Below are 17197 nucleotides of genomic sequence, written 5' to 3'. Positions count from 1 at the left end.
TTTTTCTAACGCGTGTTATTGTGAGGGCGGGGAGCCGGGGGACGTCATGCAGAAACTATGCAAACTTTTCAGCGAGTCAATCAAGAACTGTTTTATTGTTCCTCAGTGGCTCGTCAAGTCATAACCTGGCAAAGGTTAGAGTGCATCCGGTAAGTATTCAGAGTGCTTTGTTTTTCCCACATTTATGTTACAACCCCATTCCAAAACGTATTACGTTATTTGGCCCTCAAATTTTTGTACACAAGGTGTAAGTAATGTCAACGTGGGGACAAAATTGATCAAGATATTTGGAAATGTATTAAAAATAAAGAAATTAACTCATTCACTGCCTTTGACAAGTATACTTGTCAATTGTATTTTTTAGAGCGGTGCTAAATGGGGGCGAATCTGAGCATGCTCCACTGTAAATATCAAACTTGGAAACAACTTTACTGATGCCCAACCACCGGTAGATGACATCATTGCCCCATTTTATAGGAAATAAACACAGTTTCAGAGTCCATGGGAGAAATGGCTGTATTTTGGCAAACCTACATTTTTCTGCTGTCAATTATAAAAGAACGGGACGGGACAAAAAGTAGGGAGTCTATTCTGTTATTTGGTAGATTCGGTTTATATATAATTATTGAATGGAATATCACGTGAGTATTGGAAATGTAAAAAATTTCTATAATGACTGGCAGTGAATGAGTTAAATGTAACTATTAAAAATAACATAATTCAACATGGAGCATGGATTGTAACAAAATGTACCGGGTAAAAATTGAAGCACGTTGAATACAGGAAAGTATTCACAAGCTTGATTTTATTTATTTTTTTCGACATTTACTTTTAATTTAATGAACTTACTAGCATTAAAAAAAAAAAAACTTTTCCGTGTTATCATTATGGTGTGTATAATTGTGAGGGAAAAAAATGAATTCCAGTTTGAAATAAGTTTGTAAGGGTGAAAACACTGAAGCCTTTGAATACTTTCCAGTACTCACAGCATTAACTAAATTTGCACCCCCAAAAAAACATTTTGACAAACTCTGGAAAATAGTACAACGCTGTGAATACTTTCCGGTTGCAGTGTAGCTTCCAAGCGCAAAAGATGTGATCGTTAAAGGGGCATAAATCAAACGAGAGGTGCTCCAAAGGCCTGATGAGAGCAGCAGATTACGGCCGAGGAACGATGATGATTGTTCAGGCTGGACGGAATGGCGCAGTGAGCGAGCGAGGGGGGGGCGACGGGGTCTGCAACCCAAACAGAACTGTAATAACACGGGAATTTGGATATTAAATGACCCGTGGAGTCACAAATCCCACGACAGGAAGTTCATATGTGACTGATACGGTCCACGTGGAGCACCAGCGCCGCACGTGCGGATCAAACACCAAATCACGTGCTTTCACATTTATAGAAAACATGGCGGACCTCCAAAGTCCAAAATAGTCTGCTCCCAGAAGGTGACCATTTTTTTTCCCCTAAGAATATTCGAAGTAAAAGAATAGGTCGACCGCTGCAGGACTACGACTTGCAACACAACAAAGTGAGTGCAAGTTTAGCGGGAGCTTTGTTCTCATGACATGAGGATGAAAAACAGGAAAAGGGCTGTGTGACTTCATCAAGTCTTAGTCTGTCATGATTGCACAAGAGGATGAGGAGGTTTTGATGTGGCTACCACAGGGACAGACAAGCGCACCTGTTCACAAATGAAAACCTCCAAGCGTTCTTATAAGGAATAACAAGAAGCCACAGGAGTATAAAAAGAGAGCTTTGTGCCGCATACCAAATAGATGACTGTCAGCTTTCGTTTCAAAAGTGGCCTATTAATGACTTTCCGTAAATGTTTTGAACAGAACTGGAGGGTGAGGGGGAATAAAACTTTTTTTTCCCCCCCAATATGATGGGAACATTTCAACTTGGTATTTGTGGCGTTTGTGAGAAAAGCGAAGTCTAGGTGACTCGATCGGACTTTTACTGCAATCACATGCACTTAACACGTGCTTAACCCTTTGGCCTTTGCTTGTATGATGCAGTCAAAATTTACCTAAAAAAAATACACTAAGATAATTCAGTTTAAAACAGGTGTTCCTAAACAGCTTTTACACAATTGAGGTGGAGGTTTTCAGCTGTCAGAATGTCTGACCTCGTGATTTGAAGGGGTCAGGCCTTCGATGCAGAGAGCTGCCTCCTGACAGGGTCATGATTTTTAATTAGATCCACTGAGCATTTACATTTAAAAGTGCTTATAGTTGTTGGGTTAATGTATTTCCTAAAATGTTCTCATTAATTAAAAATAAAATAAATAAAAATACAAAATAATTCCACATAGTTTTATTTTCTTTTGATAGTCAAGACAAGTTATTGAAAACACTGCCTATTTTTTTCCCCCATGTTCCAGCCAATAAATATCAAAAAGTGCTTGAGTCACTACTTTCAATTACTATAGTATTTGAAGATCACTCATGACTCAAATGTTGGCTCATACACTCCAAAAACAAACCATAAATTCTCACACTTGCAAGAATTAAACCATGGGACAGCATTTCCTTTAAGTGAAAAATTGTTGAAATTAGAATTTAGTAAGCTTAGTCAACATTTATGGAGTAGATTGTGTTTGATTTGGAGTTTTTATTTTATTTTTGCATTAAAAGCAATCAAACTTTAAAAAAAGAGAGGGAATTGTTTTTCCCCCACAAATTGTAGTTTAATACTTACTGTATTCATCTTTTTACTTTAGTAAAATATGTGGCTGTCTTTAATCTACTGCTTGATTTGCAAGGCTGGAAAGTCCATTCATGTCCCACGTTCCATAGGTTTCCCAACACCATCTTTTTAGCCAAACAGTCCTGGATTATGCAGCGTCAAGGACTGCAGCAGTTGCTGAAAGTCATCCACAGTCCATGGCACAACGTCGGATCCCACGGCCGCGGGACTGCTGCTACTTTCGGGGCAAATAATCTGCGGGTCGTTGAACGTCACCAGCAAGTCGGTGCCGAACTGGGGTAGACGAAACACGCAGAGGTGAAGCGTCACCAGGTTCGTCGCCGTTTCGTTGTATTTGGAGACGCATTGGGTTCCCGTCAGCGCCCAGGCGGAGCTGCACGCCGACAGGGAGAGTGACGATTTGGCCAAAGCGACCACGTCGGTCACCTGCTGCGCGCCCGGTTGCGTGGCGGCGTTGCTTCCCGCGATGTCCTCGAAGTGGTACCGGGCCGCGTCCTGGTCCGCAATGTGGTCTTGATACTCGACGAGCTCCACGATGAAGCTTTGGTCGGTTCGGGAGTGGACGAACGCCTCCTGGTTGTCCGGGATCTCTCGCATCTTGCTCACGTCCGCGGCGCTGTGCGGGAGGACGGCCGACATAGCGCCTCCGAACAGCGGATGAGGCTCGTTGACGCACTCCATGTCAACAGGAGATGTTCACAATTGACACCGCCTTTGCTTTATCTGTAAATAAACACAATTTACTCAACATTAGTCCCCAAAAAAACGTGACGAAAGTGCCACATTGAATACGTGCTTCCGGGTTTGATTTCTTCTTCGTGTTATGAGCGCTACACTGCTGCCATCTACAGGCGAGGCGCACACAAGACAAACAGCAATGGAGCAAATTTGTTCGTTTTTTATTTTACCTTCTTGTGCAATTAAAATACATGTCTGCTTAGTAAATTGTCACATTTTAAATTAAAACATTTTATAATGGCTCCTCTTGTTTAGTTGTCAAATTTAAATTTGTATACTGTACAAAATGTCAGAAATTACATGTCAGTAAGTAAGTGACGTTTTTAGGAGGGCTCAACAAAAGGATAAAAAACTTGAAAACATTACAGTAACTTAAAATAACAGGAGAGGGGTTGTGGTGTCAAGCTTCTAAGACAGAAGCTTGCAAAGACAACTTGTCATCCAAGTTGTCTTCTTCGCTCATGCTTTCAACAAAAGGCCCATTCTCATAATTCACGAGCAGACACGCCACAGTGTATATTTGATTGATGCTGCCAAAAAGGTGTATCGGAAACTCAGATTCAAATAATTTGCGCTCCTTGACCCGGCGAATGCTGCGCTCCACGTGCACCCTGAGATCACTTGCTGACGTTTGAGATTTTTCAAATAAAAAAGCTGGTCTATAAATCCTGCATGGTAAAATGTCATCAATGATAAAATCTTTATCAACCATGACAGCCATCTCTGGTTTCAACAGGGATCTGAGGCCAGATTCACGCACAATTTGTTTGTCAATAATCAATCCCGTGTACAGTTCCGAGACAAATGTGACCGCCCCATGTGGAGCTAGCCCAATGAGTCCTTTCAGTGTGGCGTGCGACACGTACTGCGAAATAACCTCTCTCGGGAGAATTGGGAGAGATGGGGTTTGACACATCAATTCGCTGCAGGTAAGGATGACAGTAGTGTCAGAGTAGTCCTCAAAAACAGCTGGCATATGTTTCTGAATCTGTTCCTGGGGTATCCAAATCCTCACTGAACCTAGGATTGTATACAGAAAGTTGCTCCAGGAAATGATGACCCGGCAGACGGTTGCCTGGTGGACTCTGTAACGATCAGCGAGGTCTTGCAGCTCTGATCCAAGGGCCAGGTAGTTCAGGAACATGAAGCACTCTTCAATGGGATGCAGGGCTCGGCCGTCAGAAGATCCCTCATTCAACATGCCTCCTTGAGCTAGCCTAAACTTTGCCATAAATGGTAGGGCCGGTTCAATCAACGCCCAGAAGCGCATCAGTAGATCAAAAGAGGCAAACCTGAAAAACAAAAGAGAAGAAATATGAAATGTAAATCCGTTTTTCATTGATTAATATTAGACTCATCAGGCAAAACAAAGTTTATTTCAATACGTGGAAGGCCGGAGCCTGGACTCGAACCCGAGTCCTCAGGACTGGGAGGCAGACGTGCTAACCAGTTATTCACTGTGCCGCCATGCGCCCTCACTTGGACCCTTTTTATTATTATTATTAAAAATTGTCCAAATCCCCAGATTTCAGCATATCAACAGAAATTGTTCACTGATTTGTCCTTAACGGAAAAAGACTGATTACCTTCTGTGTTAGTAAAAATAAGACATTTGCAAACATGTTTTACTTTGGAAAACATTGACCCAACCGGTAACATAGTACATCAACACAACCCCCCCCCCCCTTTTTTTTTAATACTATACAAATACAAAGTACGAAAAAATAAACACTAATCACTAGTTAATTTAATACAACATGAAATACATTGGTACAACTGGGTGTATAAAAATATCAATAACTTTAAATTAATTGAAAATAATTCATTTACTTGACTGTATGGATGTTACTTTGCTTTTATTACCTGAACTTGTCTTACCTGGTGAAAAACCTTATGTCTTTATCAGAAGACGCAAATTTGTGAATGCCAAATTTTTCAATCCAATTTCCGTCTAATTCCTGCACAGTTGTGTTTTCCTCGTCGACAAGAGCCGGATCATAAGGCACGCTGTAGTCATGTTCAGCCAGGATATCTCGTAGGTCTGGTACGGCTGTCTCTTCTTCGGGAGGTCTTGATTCTCCCTCCCAAAAACTTGATCTTGGAGGGGCGAGAGAATAATTGTTCCACTCAAACAACACAGGGACGGATCCTGGCTTTAACAAGGGCCGTCCTTTCTCTGATTTTGGCTTCCGTATGTCTCCTTTTGGAAAATGCCGACTACACACCCGAGCGCTCTTTTTAATTTCTAAGTCGTCCCTGCGGATGGCGACCAACCACCGATGTCGAATCTGCTGATCCGAGGGAAAGCTAAAAAAACTAACGACAGAATTGTATTTTGCAGATGCATGACATAAAGGCACGCAGCATTGCTGAGTATAACAGCTCGTCGATCTCTGATAAATGAATTTCTTCACTCGTTTCATTTTTAGCGTTGATCAGATCCACAACGGTGCAACGATATCCCGGAAATGGTCGTCCTGCATGGCTTTTTTTTTTCCCCCGGAAGTCCCGTCTCTTCTGTGTCATATTTACACCATTGGACGGTGAAGCAGAAATACAGTTAAATGAAGGAACGATGCAAACTATGCAAAAATGTGTTAGGAGAAATGAAGAAAGGAGGTCAGGACGAAAAGAAGAAAAAGCCATGCTGAGGCAAAAAGGAAAAGCGGAAGTGACTAACTGCTGCCTCGACATGCGCTCGTTCTTCCTGTCTTCCTGAGTAAACAGATAGGAGGTCAGGAAGAAAACATAACTTTGACATGACATCTCTTCAACACCAATATCTACTTTGACACACTTTTTACACGTGTTAAACTAAACGATATAAGATAATTTGGTGGGTCGGCTTGTTTACTGCATTTTCCGGGTATTTCTTCTTCGTATTGTGGTTGATTTAGGGGGTGCACTGCTGCCATCTGCAGGCGAGCCGAAGCCATAAGACAAACAGCAACCGGACATTCTTTCCCTTAAAGATCATGAAATCGAATCGAAATTTTATTTCTATAAAACGGACATGTTTCCCTTTCCTCTGCGAACTATACTACTGACCTGTATAATATATTTTGTGTCGGGTGGATGCGGCTTTCCTGCTGACTTCCTGATCAGCTGATCCGTGTCAAGCTATCACAAAGCAGCAGCGGCAGTAGCGACGGAAGCTCGGCTAACATCCACAATGGTCCCTTTCTTGGACATCATTTGATGAAACCTCTTACGGATCAGACACCTGAAAGCGTGAATCTTATTCCCACGTCAAGGTTTGCTTCTGTTTGTTGGCCGAGGCGGGTGGCGGTGGCGTTAGCATCCGTAGCATAGCATGGAGGCTACGACATGACACATAAGCAGTGACACAGCTTCTTTAATATGCAAGATTTGCTTTCATACGGCGCCGAGAAACATTTGCTTTGTTACAAAAGGGCGAGGAAAAGTATTGGTCATGCAAATCGCAACAATTTGAGGATTTATTGTGACATTTCTTTTACAAAGGAGCTCTGTGTCAGGTTATTTTTGTCTGGGTGGGCCAAAAGTAGGTACACCTAAAAATAAATAATATATCTACAAGTGTTTTCCTGGCATCTTTTCCGTCCCTTTATTCCTACATTATTACATCCTGCATTTGGTTAAACCTACCTTCCTTTTCTGCCCTACTTCTCCTCAGGCCTGCATTTTTTTTTTCTTGGCATGTTTTCTTTCCCGACCTTATGACCCATCTTCCTTCATTCTTTACCCACCCGACGGCCGACACACCTTTTAATTTTGCATCCTTGCATCCATACCTTCACTTACATCCTTAGTTCGTTTATTTAAACCTATGTCCCTTGCTTCCTGCCTTCTATCAATCATCTGCTTTTAATTCATGTATGCTTACATCATTTACTTTTGATTAACTGTACTTTTCTGCCTTCCTTATTTATTTTTTTGTATATGCATCTTACGTACTTCCTTTCTTTAGCTTAAACCTGCCTTTCTGCCCTTTCTCCCTCATTTATTACCTCCTACCTTTATGCTTGCCTTGCTTCACTCAGACCTGCATTTTATTCATGCTTCCTTCCATCACTTAGACCTGATTTCCTACCTGCCTGCCGTTAATTTTTTCCTACCTTCCAACCTTCTTTTCAACCTGCCTTACAATACCTCAGACCCACCTTTCGTACCTTCCTTTGTTTCCGTTCTACCTTATATTTTGGTTTACAAGCAGTACACCAAAGTTTGACCCGCCCTGTATTTAAGAAGCCTGTATCTTACTTTTTTCTTTTCTTATCTTTCCTTTTATACCAAGTCACCTATTGCTAATTTGGGTCTTGAGCTTGGCATTTGGATAACCTCAACTCAGAAATACTTGACATAATTTAAAGTTTTTTTTTTTTTACATTTTATAAGCTCTGAGTCTCTACTAACTAACCCTCTAGTTTTCTTTTCTACGTTCCTAACATGCTAGATTTCTTTTCCCCTTTCTCTCTTTCCTCATCGTAGCTGCTTCTCTTGTGTGTTCACTGGAAAGTTCCTCGCACTTGAAAGGCCTGAAAGGTTTCCAGTCGCGGTGCCAGAATCGGACGCGGAGAACGCAACCGTTTCAAAACTGAACTGGACTCAATGGTACAAGTTTTATGGTTGACCAGAGAGAAAGTGTTATGAGACACTTTTAAAGGAAACGTATTATGGATTATTTTTATTTATGTGTATACTAGCCATCAAAAACGAATTCTCCCATGATATATTCCATGTAAAGCAGATTGTAGGCCCCTTTATCAGCTGCTGAGCGTTATCGAAATGCGCCATTTATTGAGATTGCACATCGTTAGCTTATGCAGGTGTATCTAATGAAGTGTCTGTTTCTCCTAATGGCTCTTTCCTCGTGCCTCCCACAGAGGGAGCCCGATCGGGAGGAGCAGCAGCAGCTTGATGACAACATGCCCCCCAAGTTCAAGAGACATCTCAACGACGACGAGGTCACGGGATCCGTTCGCAGCGAGAGGGTGAGGAAGAGAGGGCATCTATCAAGTCTGTCTGTCTTTCTGTTAGCTTGTGTGGCTGTGAGATTGCGTTTGTGTGTAGGTTTTTTTATTGATGCATTCACCAGGCTGACTAAAAGATCATGACATATATTTAGAAATAAGCCATGGTGTTGTTTTCAAAATAGCACGGAAGGAAGTATGCGGCATTTGCTATCCCTTAGCAACCAGTTGTAATTTTAGCGTCACTATGAGTAAGTATAATAACAATTTCCAATAAAGAAGATGAAGATGAAGATGACTTCACAATTGCTCAGGTCTCAGGTAACGACCAATCACACAGATCATTTTATAAAAACAGGTGAGACGTGGTTGGTCGTTGCCTGAACAACGGTGATGTCGTTTTCAGTCGATAAAAAGTGGCAAAATGGCCTCCCCTTGAGATGGATACAAACGTGAATTTTGCTGCTTAATTCATATTCCACAAACACTATGAACTCATTTGCTCCCCAAAACGTATAATTGCATTCTATTTTAAATGTTTTAAGTGTCCCAAAGACGTATTTATAAGTTTTTCTGTTTTGTTTTTGTTTTTTTTAATGCTAGAGCATACAGAAGGTTTTGATGCAGCCTCTCTACTGCAGTGAACGGGTGAAAAAGTGGTACTAATGACAAAAACTGCTAGCAGGTGGCAGCCGAGTATAAGAGATCAACCAAGGCCATGTTGAAAACAAGCTGTTTGCCCACAATTCTAAACAGATTTGTGATTAATGATGAAACTTAGCTATATTCTAATGCTAATTGGTGCAAAACAGAAGCAGATAGAAATATACTTTTTTTTTTTTTTCCTGATGAAAGAAGAAACTCTTCCGGTTTAGTGGGGGGCGCATACAAAATATGACTTTAGCCTGCACCACCACGTTTGAACTCTGTTTTGCTATGTTATGGATACTTCATCAGATGATGGTCGCCATCCTGAGTCTCTGTGATTCCACAGCACCTGTAGGAAATGCAGTCTAAACTCCACATAATCTCAACGGAACAAACATCCTGTCACGCATGCACCGTATTTAGACAATGAAGAGAGGCACCCGCCGTCTCTCCCGGTAACCGTGACCTTCCGTCACGTCGCCGTCCAATGGGAAAGCGAGCCGCGCGGGACCCATTCTCCTCCTGTGAGGAATTGAATGCAGCCGCCGTCCGCGCTGATTCTCCACGAATAGCGTCGGGTGTTTGGTGTCGCGCTGCTTCATTTAGCCCCCGGTCTGCTCCTCTTGATCCACGCTCACACTTTGGATCCGGTCCCTTGTTGGCATGGACTCGGTGCTTTTGATGTTGGCTCAGGTGGAGACAGCGAGCAGACCTGAAGCTACTCATCAACAACGTAGTAAATCCTCTTTTGAAACTCGCCGACCACAACATCTGCTTTTACAAATGTTTTTTTTGTATTTATTCCACTTAATCACATTTGATATGAGCTAATTCCATCTTCAAGGAGCTTTGTATCTGTTTTGTGTTCACAGAGGAACTTGCTGGAGGAAGACTCTGATGAGGAGGAGGACTTTTTTCTGTGAGTTTGTTTGTATATACGGGGTGGACAAAAGTAGGGGTGTAGAAATGTTTTGAAGGGAGGAAGGATGAAGGAAGGAAACTGGGATCATAGGAAAGGAAAAGGAAGGAAACTAGAATGGTATGAAAGGATTGGCGGGAGGGAGGAAGGAAAAAAGGAAAGCAAGTGAGGAAGGGTTGACAGCAGGAAGTAGAGAGAGACCAATTATCGGCCAGTGCCAATATTTGACATTTAACGAATATCAGTATATGCAAAATAGGGGTGTGAATTGCCTCGTACCTGACGATTCGATTCGTATCACGATTCACAGGTCACGCTTCGATTCGATACCGATTAATCCCGATACGAATTTATAAGTCGATTGTTGCGATTTTTTTTCATTCAAATTTAGAAAATACTAATCAGTAAGCTTGTAGAGTGTAAGATTTATATGAAAATGTATTATTTATTTATCTGAAATTTCAGTCTTATAGAGGTTGTAATCTGTTTCATGTTTAAACAGCATTAAAATAAAATATTAAGGCTTAATGTTCCGTTCATATAACATTCTTCCATGCTTAAGGTGTGAATCCTAAAAAAAAAAAAAAAAAAAAAATCGATTTTGCCTATTATTGAATCGATTCGAGAATCGCGCGATGTAGTATCGCGATATATCGCCGAATCGATTTTTTTTAACACCCCTAATGCAAAATATGATGGTTGATAAAAGATCCATTTAAATCTGTTTACCACAGTTATTTATTATTTAATTGTTCAATTAACGTTTATAAGGAGATGCTGCTGACCTGGGAACTCTCTGTGTGACATTTTATTTTTGTTAAATTAAAGGTATACTTTACTTTTTGGCAGTCAAACATTAATATTTTGCTTATAATAAATTTCATATTTTCATTATTTCTCATGTACAATTAGTACCTTTAAAACCACATTTTGCATTACAAAAGCTTGTAAATGTCACATGATCAAACTTGTGATTGGTTACCTGAGCCCTTGTGATGTCATTTTCGGTCGACAGCAAGTTGCAAAATGTGTTTTTAAAGGTACTAATTGTACGTGAAAAATAATGAAACTATCAATTATAGACAAACTATTAACTTTTTATTGCTATCATGGGCTAAATAAGTGACGTATCCTTTTAAAACAGAGAGTTGTTTTTTTTGAAACTTTAGAATAAAATATTTACTGTAGAATAAACTATAGCTACCTATGGTATGGTACCCTGAATTCTGACACCAATATTCTCCCCCCCTTTATTGAAAATGAATATCGGCTTCTTGACAACTGATAATCAGCATCGGTCCTGGGGGGGGAAAAACCAAACTGTCTATCTCTAGAAGGAAGGTTGTACGAAAAAGAAGCAAAGGAAACACATATGGTATGAAAGGGAGAAGAGATGAAAAGAGTAATGAAAAAGGGAGAAGGGAAAGAAAGCTAAAATGAAGGAAGTTTAGAATGAGTGAAGGAAAGAAAATGATAAATGTAATAACGAAACAATTTTTAAGTGTCTACCGTACTTTGACCTCACCCTGTATACAGTTACAGTGCCGCTCTGTGTTGACTTGATTTGTGCCCGTTCTCCAGGCGCGGCCCAACAGGACCCCGGTTGGCAGGCCAGAATGACAAACTCAAACAGTGAGTCCAAGCGCATTCCTTCCCACCATACAAAACAGTCACATCTGTGCCTGTGTGTTACATAATAGGCTTGTTGTGTTTACAGGAGGCTTGCAGGTAGTTAGCGCATTGTGTAACACGCACATTGTTGTGTAATCTTCCTTGGAGACCCTCTTCCCATCCCACTTCTGTCTGCCCTAATATTAACCTTAAAAGGGCGGGCGCCAAAGGAAGTAATCCCCCACATATTCACGGTTCACCATTCACAAATTCACCTATTACCTTTTTTTTTTTTTTTTTTTTTTTTTAATGGCGCCTATCCCTAGCTATTTTCATATTGTACGCTCTTTCTGAAACAACCCAAGATGCTGCTAAAGTCCTGTCTAAATAGGAAAATGTCAACAAAGCATCATTTATACAAACGACTACATGGTCAAATGGTAAATGAAATGCACTTAATTACAAAAATCATCCCCAGTGTTGATGACTCTTGTACCTTGTCGGTTCTCAGTGTGCAGTCGCAGGTGGACGAGGTGATCGACGTGATGCAGGAGAACATCTCCAAGGTGATCGAGAGGGGCGAGCGTCTCGACGACCTGCAGGACAAGTCGGGTGAGTCGGATTTTTATTTATTTATTTTTATTCAAAATTTTTATTTCATTTTTTTAAAAGGAAAAAAAAGAAATGAAAGGGGAGGGAAAGAAGTGAAACTTGTCATATCTGACCCTTATCAACATAAAAAAATGCTAAACACAAAATAAATAAAATAAATAAAAACAGTGAAGATGCTTTCAAAGTAACATTTAAATAAAATAACCTTGTGCTATGTATGTTTTTCCAGTAATTGTACTTTTATACATTTTAAAAAAAAAATATAATAGTTGTTATAATCCAGATTGTTCCACAAACTGACACCTTGAGTTAAAATACATCGTTCTTTTTGTTTTGTTCTGTATTTAGATTTGGAAAAAATATCTGTTCCTCTTAATTTGGGCTCACTTTCCCTTTTTTAAAAAAAAATTGATTTGCATGTTAACTCATTTGCTCCCAAAAACGTATAAAAACGTTTTTTTTTGTTTTTTTTAATTGTATTAAGGGTCCCCAAGACGTATTTATACGTTTGTTTGGGTTTTTTTTATACTGGAGCATACAGAAGGCTTTGATGCAGCCTCTCAACTGCAAAGAACAGTTGCAGAAATGGTAGTTATTACACAAACAGCCAACAGGTGGCAGCAGAGCAAAGGAGATCAAACAGGGCCATGTTAAAAAAAAGCTCAATTACTCACAATTCAAAATAGATTTGTGAAAATTGATTAAACTTAGCTATATTGTAATGCTAATTGCGGCAATACGGAAACAGATAGAAACATCCTTTTTTTCCTGATGAAAGAAGAGACTTTAATCTTTCTTTTGATAGGTTTTGATAGGTTCCATGTTTTTGTAGCAATAAAAACACAATATTCTGTGGGCCTTGCAAAATCAGTCAAAATCCAGTAAAACAGCCATGAGCGAACGGGATTGCTTTTGTGAAAATGACTGCGAGCGAATGAGTTTATTGGTAAAATTTCATGATGGGCTTTATACATTATTTTAAGTTGGTTAAACTCCCATCAATTCATTAAATTTGAAAGTTTTTGAAAGAGCCTCTCAATCCAGCTTGCGTGCGTGCTCAACAACACACTGTGGCCACACATGGAACACATTTGTGCGCCGATGGTGTGAGTAGCCCCCCTCGGGCGCCCGTTGCAGGTGCGGTCTTAGCAGTTGGAAAAGGTTACATTCCTCCAAGCGTCTGCGCAGGAAGCGGTAGATGCATGGCGAAGGCTCGCAAGGGGGGAGGTCCGTCCTCGGACGAGGGGACGGGAGTGTTTACACGCCAGCGAACGGTATCCAGGCGACATGACGCAGCGTTAAGTAGTAGGCAGCAAATTGTGTTTTTGTTCTGTTGTGTTTAAACTGGCAACCATTCATGTGTTCTGGAAGCTTGCGTAACAGCGGCGCAGTCTGAGTCACCTTGGTCCAAGCAAACGCGATACACAGCTTGTCCTAAAATTTCTCCTCACGTGTCCTCATGCGCCTTTTCCATTATGATTATTTTTTTATTTTTCCAGAGAGCCTATCGGACAACGCGTCGGCCTTCAGCAGTCGCGCCAAACAGCTGCACAGGAGGATGATGTGGCGGAACATGAAGGTGCCTTGTCGGCCGCTTTTGCGTCCCGGGCACTGAAAATTAGTGTCACCAAGCTCGTGTGCTTTGTCATCCTCAGATGAAGATGATCATCGCTCTGGTCGTTGTGGGACTCCTGCTGATTATAATCGGTGGGTGCGCATAATCTCTCGTGGTTTGTACCAAAAACAAATTGAATCAGAAAATGATTTGATTGAAATGATGTGAGCACTTTGAATCAAATCGTTCTACTTTAGCAAATATCAAGATATTTATCAAATTTGTATTTTTTATCGGAGAGAGATATCTTTGAATGAAACGCCACGTTTACAATACTGATTAAAAACTCGGACTAAGCTGTACCATAACAAATCGAGTCACAATCCCACTGAATCGAACCAAATCAAATCATGACGTTCAGGGGCAACTTTTACCCAAATTTGATCTCAAGTGGGCTGGACCAATATGTCTTTGGTCTAATAAGCTATAAATAACAACAGGTCAAACTATTGCCTTTTTTTTGTGCAAATAATTACACATATTCTGAAAATATTCCCATTTATTATTATTTTATTGCAGAATAATCTGAAATTTAATTTTAATATATAAGTGGTCGTCAGTATGCCTTCAAGTGGACAAAATGAGAAACAACAGTTAATTTTAATGCAGAACGGCCATTTTAGGGAGGACCAAAACTGCCAAAATTAAAAATAAATATCAGACTAAATAAATAAAAGGCTAAAAGTGAAAATAAAAACGGATATAAAATATATAAATCAAAATTATTAAATAAAAAATATATAAATGAAAATAAAAACAACAAAATAGAAATATCCATAATAAACAAAGTAAAAAAAAATAAATACAAAAATAAGTATATAAATAAAAAAAAACGTATAAGGTCATCTTTATAACTATAAATTTTTTGAAATTTTTATTTCCATTCTTTAAAAAAAAATTTTATATCTGTTTTTTTATTTTCACTTATACTCATTTATTTATTTAGTCATTTGTTTATTTTTAATTTTGGCAGTTTTAGCATTTGTGTTGTCCTCACAGTTCATGGTCAAGGTCAAGGTCATGATCAGGTTTCAGCTTCTCAATAGTACCGTAATTATTATTCTCTGATTTCTGTAGTCGTTCATGAAATCAGACTGATTATCTTTGTGTTCAAAATAAGACATTTGTAAACATCTGCTTCTACTTTGCAAAACATATGACCGAATCAGGAAGTAAATAATTTTCAAAAATATTGGCGAGTTCACCAACATCAAGCATTCTCTTGTGATATTGCGTAATTGTTGTTTGTCGAGATACACACCCGTAATTATAGCATATACACATGAGCACATGAGCAACTTGCCCGGCGGGATTATTTGTATGTTAATATCTATTTTTGCCCCTCTCAGTTCCAGTGATCCTGCGGTATCGTTAGCATCCGATGAGGAGGATGGCGACGGGCCGCAACTCCATCCTCACCTCGTCGCACGGCCCTCCTATCCCGGTTGGGGGGGTGGTGGTGTGCGGGCGCCAGACGACCCCTCCCCCCTCCCTCTTCAGCGATCATCACAAAGGTTGGCCCGGCCGCCTTCATCCCTGCTTCGGAGTTTTAGAAAGCGTAGGTTCGGTTTTTATCGAACGCCAACCTCTTTTACGCCATGTGTGACATTATCGTGTAACCTGCCAATTTGTTTTATCGAGGAAGGCCATACAGGGAAACAACATGGAGGACATTTGGTCTTCTTCATGCTCTTTATTACTTCCCTTCATGGAAGTGATCATTCTCTGTCTACTAGTATGACTGGACTGCAAATATGTCGTGACTCAAACGGAAGAGTACCAACTGAATTAATCAGTTTGAGGGTCCAAACCAAAACCTCCAGTTCATGAATGTCTCTGGGCTGATGTGGTCCTGTAGAGCTTTTGTCTGTCTTGAAGGTAAGGGGGTCATTTTTTTAATACTGTGAAACGGTCTGTACATAAAGACCCATATTTGTTTTATTGTTTTGTTTTGTTTTGTTTTATTTATTCCATGCTGTACATATTAATTCTGTAATGCCACAATTTGCCGTAAGCATTCCAATCCGTATTCCCTCCCTCCCTCTCCGTCTGAAATAAAAAAAAAAATGCTTTTAAAGGTCCCTTCTCCGGTTTGATCTGGTTTGAGCCAGAGGACACCGGAAAGATGGAGAGACAAGTTGGAGGAACATATGACAGAGTCCATGGAAACATGTATTTCTCCAAATCAAACAAAACAATTCCAACCAACAACAAAACAAAAAACGACAACCTCCACTGTCCTGTTTTCTGATTTTGGTCACATGATGATGAGCATGGGGAAGTTTGACATCAATTTCAGTTTACAGAAAAGAGCTTGCCAAAATGGCAGCCCCCATGAGATGGATGAAAAACAAATTAACCTGCCTAATACTTATTCCACAATCGCAATATGAATCTGATTTTTCGACTAGTGGAAGGAAGCAGAGAGGAAAAATTGTCACGGGAAATGTACTCAGCTGCCTTCTAAATGCTGTCATTGGCATTTTATTGGACTGGCATCAGTTAATGAATATCTCAGACCTCATTATTGTTCTAACAAGGTCTTTTCTTTCACGCAGGCCGCCGCTGCGGCACGTCCACCCGAGGGTTGATGGTTATATTTGACATTTTAAAAAGACATGTCTGGGACTGTTAAAAGCATCCACTCAATCACACGTCTGTTAAAAAATGTAGTTGGTTTGAAAAAAAAAAAAAGTCTGATTGATGAAGCACACAAAATCTCATGTGTGAGCAGGGGACTGTTTTTTTGTTTTGTTTTTTTTTTAAATCCTCCCACATTGGCAGCACAGCATGTTTTGGTCCTGCGTTTGGGATGACTTCAGATTCCGGGCATAACGACGGTTACGTGAGTCACATGAAAGGGAATCAAACACGTAAGAAGACAGTGCCAAGTGTTATTAGTCACATGCACACGCACACACACACGGAGTACTCGGAGAAGTTATATGGGCGTCTCGGTAGCTGCAAGTAAGAACAGCAAATCTCCAATAAAAGGCACTTTAAGACCTTTGGACAAGATTTGTGAAAACAAGCGTGCTTAAACACTTAATCCCATTACTCATATTCTCTTGTTATTGTCTGCTACTTCTTAACTCATTTGCTCCCAAAAATGTATAAATACGTTTTAATTTAAATGTCTTTAGGGTCCCAAAGACGTATTTATGCGTTTTTTTATGCTAGAGCATACAGAAGGCTTTGATGCAGCTTCTCAACAGAAAACGGTTGAAAAAAAAATGGTAGCTTTTACACAAACGTCCAGCAGGTGGCAGCAGAGTATAAGAGATCAACCAGGGCCATGTTGCAACAAGCTCTGTTTGTGAATAATGATGAAACTTAGCTATATTCTAATGCTGATTGCAGCAAAATGGAAACAGATAGAAATATACTTT

General features: G+C 40.1%; 2 protein-coding genes across 10 annotated transcripts; one reads left to right on the top strand and one right to left on the bottom strand.

Annotated features, from left to right (window-relative positions):
* Window positions 1-2308: 2308 nt before the first annotated feature.
* LOC144026910 (ran guanine nucleotide release factor-like) lies at window positions 2309-12100 on the bottom strand. Of its 7 annotated transcripts, none has more exons than XM_077534029.1 (3): window positions 5330-6299; window positions 4318-4743; window positions 3290-3436 (listed from the first exon to the last, which is right to left on the bottom strand). In XM_077534029.1, the coding sequence occupies exons 1-3, from the start codon at window positions 5872-5874 to the stop codon at window positions 3433-3435; spliced, it is 975 nt and encodes a 324-aa protein (XP_077390155.1). In that variant the 5' UTR covers window positions 5875-6299; the 3' UTR covers window positions 3290-3432. The 7 variants fall into 7 exon arrangements, with proteins under 7 accessions (XP_077390158.1, XP_077390157.1, XP_077390159.1 ...); XM_077534028.1 differs by lacking the exon at window positions 3290-3436 and adding an exon at window positions 6306-6493 and having other exon boundaries at window positions 3597-4743; window positions 5330-5548; XM_077534032.1 differs by lacking the exons at window positions 4318-4743; window positions 5330-6299 and adding an exon at window positions 12078-12100 and having other exon boundaries at window positions 2309-3436.
* vamp4 (vesicle-associated membrane protein 4) lies at window positions 6353-15887 on the top strand. 3 transcript variants are annotated; one of them, XM_077534034.1, is made up of 9 exons: window positions 6353-6705; window positions 7922-8044; window positions 8317-8424; window positions 9924-9970; window positions 11552-11602; window positions 12093-12193; window positions 13693-13772; window positions 13849-13900; window positions 15158-15887. In XM_077534034.1, the coding sequence occupies exons 2-9, from the start codon at window positions 8042-8044 to the stop codon at window positions 15181-15183; spliced, it is 468 nt and encodes a 155-aa protein (XP_077390160.1). In that variant the 5' UTR covers window positions 6353-6705; window positions 7922-8041; the 3' UTR covers window positions 15184-15887. The 3 variants fall into 3 exon arrangements, with proteins under 3 accessions (XP_077390160.1, XP_077390162.1, XP_077390161.1); XM_077534035.1 differs by lacking the exon at window positions 6353-6705 and adding an exon at window positions 6712-6974; XM_077534036.1 differs by lacking the exon at window positions 7922-8044 and having other exon boundaries at window positions 6354-6705.
* The last annotated feature ends 1310 nt before the right edge of the window (window positions 15888-17197 follow it).

The sequence above is a fragment of the Festucalex cinctus genome, chromosome 10 (assembly GCF_051991245.1).
Source record: "Festucalex cinctus isolate MCC-2025b chromosome 10, RoL_Fcin_1.0, whole genome shotgun sequence".
Taxonomy (NCBI): Eukaryota; Metazoa; Chordata; class Actinopteri; order Syngnathiformes; family Syngnathidae; genus Festucalex; species Festucalex cinctus.
This window is presented reverse-complemented; position numbering and strand designations above follow the sequence as displayed.

Excerpts from the sequence above, each read along its gene's own strand:
- LOC144026910 (XM_077534027.1), bottom strand. The coding sequence starts at position 5,874 with ATGAAACGAGTGAAGAAATTCATTTATCAGAGATCGACGAGCTGTTAT. Across the intron at positions 4,744-5,329 it reads GACATAAGGTTTTTCACCAG|GTTTGCCTCTTTTGATCTAC; the intron begins GTAAGACAAGTT and ends TTTGTTTTTCAG.
- vamp4 (XM_077534034.1), top strand. Across the intron at positions 9,971-11,551 it reads GAGGAGGAGGACTTTTTTCT|GCGCGGCCCAACAGGACCCC; the intron begins GTGAGTTTGTTT and ends CCCGTTCTCCAG. Across the intron at positions 13,773-13,848 it reads TGATGTGGCGGAACATGAAG|ATGAAGATGATCATCGCTCT; the intron begins GTGCCTTGTCGG and ends TGTCATCCTCAG.